Source organism: Hoplias malabaricus, chromosome X2, assembly GCF_029633855.1.
Source record: "Hoplias malabaricus isolate fHopMal1 chromosome X2, fHopMal1.hap1, whole genome shotgun sequence".
Lineage (NCBI taxonomy): Eukaryota > Metazoa > Chordata > Actinopteri > Characiformes > Erythrinidae > Hoplias > Hoplias malabaricus.
The window spans coordinates 50491954-50498063 of NC_089819.1; the positions used below are offsets into that span (position 1 = coordinate 50491954).

At 45.3% G+C, this 6110-nt stretch overlaps 1 protein-coding gene across 1 annotated transcript; it reads right to left on the reverse strand.

Moving 5' to 3' along the window:
- Positions 1–27: 27 nt before the first annotated feature.
- LOC136677413 (SITS-binding protein-like) lies at positions 28–5760 on the reverse strand. Its single transcript, XM_066654933.1, has 10 exons — positions 5260–5760; positions 3916–4087; positions 3261–3468; positions 2765–2915; positions 1665–1838; positions 1155–1411; positions 942–1078; positions 732–853; positions 435–614; positions 28–204 (listed from the first exon to the last, which is right to left on the reverse strand). The coding sequence occupies exons 1-10, from the start codon at positions 5758–5760 to the stop codon at positions 28–30; spliced, it is 2079 nt and encodes a 692-aa protein (XP_066511030.1).
- Positions 5761–6110: the final 350 nt, after the last annotated feature.

Here is a 6110-nt window from a genome sequence, read left to right on the forward strand (position 1 = left end):
CTAAACGCTTAAGTAGTGGCTAAAACATCAGGACTGTATCTGTAGGAAGACTGCCACTTTTTCCAGTTCAACAGGATAATTGTGTAGAAGGGTCCCACCATCAAAAACCTGGCCATTCCACCAGTCTCTCCACTGTATTCCAGATCCTGGCAAGTAAATGTTCCGTTTAACTGCTCCCTGGTCAGTTACAGGTGCCACCAGGACCTAGACCATTTTAAGAAATATAGTCAGGACTTAAGAGTTGTAACTCTAGCTTCCAATTCCTGTGATCATTTTTTTCCTTCCAGTTTTCTTCATGTTTTTCAGTCCTACAGAGAGTGAAAACCATGAAAGTGGTGCCTATATGGTACCTATGTAAGCATATCTTTTAGGGGGCGTTCAAACTCCAGTGTCGTGGTAACAGCCCTCTTTGGAAGGCAGTATCTGCTACGTACCTCAGATCCAATAAGGAATTCATCATCGATAGTAAATGTGATGGGGTCTTCTGGACTGATCCACCAAAGTGGCCTGTAAATTGGATTTCTTGTTTCTTTCCATTCATGAGCATACTGCAGTATATGAGGAACCACAAAGTCATGGTGCAGTGAGAGGTAAGACTTTGTGAGGTTCAAAATCTAACAGATAAAAGAAAGAAGACAGGAAATGCGTTATTTGTATCACGTTTATTAGGACGTTAAGTATTCCATGAAGGGTTTTCTTTTTATTTTGACTTTGATTTCTATTATACGTACCCAGTAATCACTAAAACTCCATGGCGGTGTCTGAAAGGATACGACTGGAAGAAAAGAGGCAATTTCTAGCCAGCGGATAAATAGTTCTTTATCATTGATCGGGTCGTCCCCCTGTGAACCGCCTGCATACAATAAAAAGACCAAATGTTAAAAGCAGCCTATAAATTTAACCGGTAGGGTTATAAAAACGCCATCAACTCTGAGACTTGCCAATGGCATCAGAAATGAAGAAATTAAATCCAAGAATACTGTAGTGGAGGATCGACGGAATGATGCCTTTAATTCCTGTGTAGCTCCAGCTGCCTTGAAGTGGTGACATCATTACAAACAATGGTACATCACTGGTCCTGACAAAGCAGAAACATACATCGTGAGTTTCAAAGGCCGCCAGATTTACAAGAGCAGTCCTCAATGTCTTCGTACCTCGACCCTGAGGTCAATATGGCTGTCCTTCCAATCCTCATAGCAAGGCCAGCCAAAAGTCTGATGTACTCTTGCCTAACCTGAACCTCTGGAATACCATCAGAGAAGCTCCACTCTCCTCCCTCCAGAATGACGTACTCTGCATCCAGCTGGGCAGACCAGTTGCCCACTTGCTCCAAGAACAAGTTGACCACTGCGGGGTTGGAGATATTCAGCTTCACACAGATATCTCCTTTCCATGGACTCATTAAAGGAACCTAGGCAGGAGGCCAGCAGACAGCAGACCTGGCTCAAGTGCATACAGCCAGGAGAACTGAATGATTGACAGTGTACAGTATATATGTCTACATTTATACCTATAATGTTACAGACATATGTATTTACAGCTGTATGCACTGTCAGCTTCTGGTGGCTAGCAAGGACCAAATACTAGGAAAACTCGCTAATCCAGACTGTCCAAAAATAATATTAAATTATGAAATATGACCACCTTCATTTCTATCCGCTTACCACATGCCCCTGTGTGGTGGTTAGCCGGCTGAGCCAGAAGGCCTCATTTCCTTCCTGCAGAGACACCTGAAACTGCTGGTTATTCACACTGACGTATGGCGTAAAAGTGACAGATATGTTGAGGTGTCTAATGAGTGGAAGGTTCCCGTTCTTTCCAAGGGCATGGTGTTGACCCTGAGGAGACATATGTATAGGTATAGGTTTGTTTAGATTGCTTATATGCAAATGATAAATGAATATGTGATTTACACAAACACAAGAAACCAGTTCAAGTAAAACTTTACAATCTTTGGACTAAGTCTTGAGAAGTGAATCTGTTTGAAATCTGAACGAGTGACTTCAGAGATGGCACGGAAAAGCGATGATGTGGGTGAGTGTTGTGTAACAGCTGCCCAGTTCTGGCTGCTGTCCTGAACAGTGTAAGATTCATGGGGTCACACTGGAGCTAAGTAACGCCGAGAGTAAGGCAGGCCTTGGGTATTTCGAGAAGCAGAGAGCCACAACTTCCCACTCTTCTCAGTCCACTCTATGACTAAATAAATATCCCCTTCAATATTAAGTTATGAACTTTATGGCTTATGGGCAGCACGGTGGCACAGCAGGTAGTGTCGCAGTCACACAGCTCCAGGGTTCGATTCCTGCTCCGGGTGACTGTCTGTGAGGAGTTGGTGTGTTCTCCCTGTGTCTGCGTGGGTGTCCTCCGGGTGACTGTCTGTGAGGAGTTGGTGTGTTCTCCCTGTGTCTGCGTGGGTTTCCTCCGGGTGCTCCGGTTTCCTCCCACAGTCCAAAAACACACGTTGGTAGGTGGATTGGCGACTCAAAAGTGTCCGTAGGTGTGAATGTGAGTGTGTGTCTGTGTTGTCCTGTGAAGGACTGGCGCCCCCTCCAGGGTGTATTCCTGCCTTGCGCCCAAAGATTCCAGGTAGGCTCTGGACCCACCGCGACCCTGAATTGGATAAGGGTTACAGATGATGAATATTAATTATGGCTTACTCTCCATGAACTCTGAATGAGTAACTTCTATGAATCCGATATGTAAAGCATGTATTGCAATGGTAGTAGATGGACATCTTTACACTGCAATTTGGACAATAACTGACCACATTCAGGAGCAGAGAGGTGGAATGTTCATTCAGCATGATTATGCCCTCATTGAGGCGGTGCCTCTTTAGCCGGTTGGCGAACGTCCTCAGCTCTTTCTCCAGCTTTTCCCCAGACTTCACATTCACAACCAGCTTCCATAGGGGGGATCTGAAATGATCAGAGCTTAATCGAGTTTGACTCATCACTAACAGGCAGCTAAGAATAAAGGTACATATTAATATGTTTTTATTTTCACATTATATTACATTTCTGAGTATAAACCAGTCTGGTGAAATATCTGCACGGCAGCTTTGTTGATATTGTGTGTCTCTAGTTTCAGCAAGTAGCTCACATCCTCCTTATGTATCAGATATGTAAAAAGAGACTGAACAGCCGGTGTGAGATATTACATATCAAAAAGCAGGTGTGTTAGCTCATGTCAGTGTAGTGCAAATTAATATCACATTAAACCTGCATGGTAGAGATGCATCTTTCTCAAAGAACTGTGTATACCTTAGGATGGCCATGTTGGGCAGCTGTGGTGGGTGAGGGCTGCGTCCTTGGGCTATTTTGTGATGAACAGCTCTAAGATTTTGACCCACACACACCCTGTATTTTAGAGGCTGAGCGGCCCGTGTGCGCTGTGGCTGGACGCACAGGTGTGCGTTGTTGTTTATGCCAACATTCAGGGGCACATCTGGAGACAGTAGCACAGCAACACCTGTCAAATACAAAGCTTTCAATACTAAATTCTGTTCCGATAGCAGAGCTTATGCACTTATGTCTTCATACACTCATTATACAGAGCACACATCTTGTCCATTGTTTATACTGTAAATATATGCTTAAAATATTTATAATAAAATGTATGTATGAGTGAACACACATGCTCACAGCCCAGGGTACTCAAATGTTTTGCAAGTTAACTTGGGCTTAGAAAGCCATTAAAATATCATCTCGACTGAATAAGTGAATGGCATGTGTTACTATGCTATGCCAGCAACCCCCAACAATGGAGCGCCATAAATAAATCATTATTCAAATAGCTTGTCTCATGTCTGTGTGGGGAGGCTTTTTTAAGCCTGCTATGTGTATGCATGCGATCCTGTGTGTGCAATTATTTATTTATTTATTTATTTATTTATTTACATGTCTGAATGATCCTAACCTGTTGATCCAAAAAATTGGTGATCCAAAACAGAGCCAAACCCAGAGGGATTGTATCTCAAGTCACCAGGAGAGAAGGGCTGCAGTGGAATATTCACAGTGTTTACAGGCCATTTTTGTGCCTGGACACTTGCTCCACCATACCAGAAGATATTCTCCATCGAAAAACAATGCTGAAAAAAATGATATGTTTATATGTTAGATACTGAGGACTCTACTTTATATGGAAGGTGTTTTAGAAACTACATATATCAGGTTTTCAACACTTCAATACCGATAATCCATCCATCCATCCATTATCTGTAACCGCTTATCCATTTCAGGGTCACGGTGGGTCCAGAGCCTACATGGAATCATTGGGCACAAGGCAGTCCTTCACAGGGCAACACACACACAAACACACACACACACACACATTCATTCACACACTCACACCTTTTGAGTCACCAATCAACCTACCAACATGTGTTTTTGGACTGTGGGAGGAAACCGGAGCACCCAGAGGAAACCCACGCGGACACGGAGTACACACCACACTCCTCACAGACAGTCACCCGGAGGAAACCCACGCAGACACAGAGAATACACCACACTCCTCACAGACAGTCACCCGGAGGAAACCCACGCAGACACAGGAAGAACACACCACACTCCTCACAGACAGTCACCCGGAGGAAACCCACGCAGACACAGGGAGAACACACCACACTCCTCACAGACAGTCACCCGGAGGAAACCCACGCAGACACAGGGAGAACACACCACACTCCTGACAGACAGTCACTCGGAGGAAACCCACACAGACACGGGGAGAACACATCACACTCCTCACAGACAGTCGCCCGGAGGAAACTCATGCAGGCACAGAGAGAACACACCACACTCCTCACAGACAGTCACCCGGAGGTAACCCACACAGACACAGAGAGAACACACCACACTCCTCACAGACAGTCACCCGGAGGAAACCCACACAGACACAGAGAGAACACACCACACTCCTCACAGACAGTCACCCGAAGCGGGAATCGAAACCCACAACCTCCAGGTCCCTGGAGCTGTGTGACTGCGACACCTACCTGCTGCACCACCGTGCCGCCCAGTACTGACTATCATTTCTGATATTTCAGGGATGAAATTAAGGAGGCTGGTGCTATTTTAAGGATGAAGATAATTTGCTATACTCCAATCGCTAAACCATTTCCACTATAGCTTTGCCTAATACTTTTGACTGATTTACTAGCCCTGACATTCTCACTGCAGGTTGTTTTGAAGTGTCCTTGACTTGATTGCGATTGGCTGAGAGGCATGTCAGCGATACACTTCGTCAAATTCCAAAACTTACCCTCAAATCAACATGACAGTGCAGGGGCGTCCATGTTATGTTGTAGCACTCTAGGTGGGACGTCTCATCCAGCTCCAAAGAGATCATCACTTCCAGCTGTCCATTCCATTCAGAGCAGAAAGTGCTCGAGTTGAGCCAGCAGCGATTCCTCACAAAATGTACCTGCAGATCAGGGTCTCCTATGTGTCCAACAGAAACTTCCACCACAGTTTTGTTCTCAGAAAGAGTCTGGAAAAATAGCGAATGCTTCTTGGACTCCCAGAAAAGGCCAGTGAAGCGGCCCTGGAGAACCCAGTGCTTGTGGGGCTGATCCGCCACCTGCCAGTAGATTAAACCAATGGCCATAACCAACAAGAGTCCAATAGCAATGCAGGCGGCTGTTCCCTTCCACTGGTCGGATTCTGTTCTGACCTCCGTGTCCCAGGACACTCCGGGGTAAGGGCATGGCTTCCTGGCCCAGGCATTAATCACATGGTTGGAAAAGACAAGGAACAAAACCATTACTGCCGTTGCTGTGTTTGCTGCAACAACATTTTTTTTTTTTAAATAGCATTTGATGTAAAAAGAGACTCACCACATGCTGCAGGGATCTGTGCGCACTGATGAATAGACTGTATTCTAGGCTCTTCCCACGAGAGGCATGCGGATCTGCTGCTTTACTCTGAGGCTGAAGGCCCACATCGTGACAGGCAATGACCCTGCAAGCTGGCACTGACCCAGAAGCCACGTGACCTCAGAAGCCCTTTTTCCATCTGCTAACCAATCACGACAAGAAAGATTGAGTGTGAACTCTTGCACATATCATTAGTACTAGGTAGTTTTACTACCTACAATACAGGACTCCTGAAAAC

Excerpts from the sequence above, each read along its gene's own strand:
- LOC136677413 (XM_066654933.1), bottom strand. The coding sequence starts at position 5,760 with ATGGTTTTGTTCCTTGTCTTTTCCAACCATGTGATTAATGCCTGGGCC. Across the intron at positions 3,469-3,915 it reads CCAATTTTTTGGATCAACAG|GTGTTGCTGTGCTACTGTCT; the intron begins GTTAGGATCATT and ends TGTATTTGACAG. Across the intron at positions 1,079-1,154 it reads ATATTGACCTCAGGGTCGAG|GACCAGTGATGTACCATTGT; the intron begins GTACGAAGACAT and ends CTGCTTTGTCAG.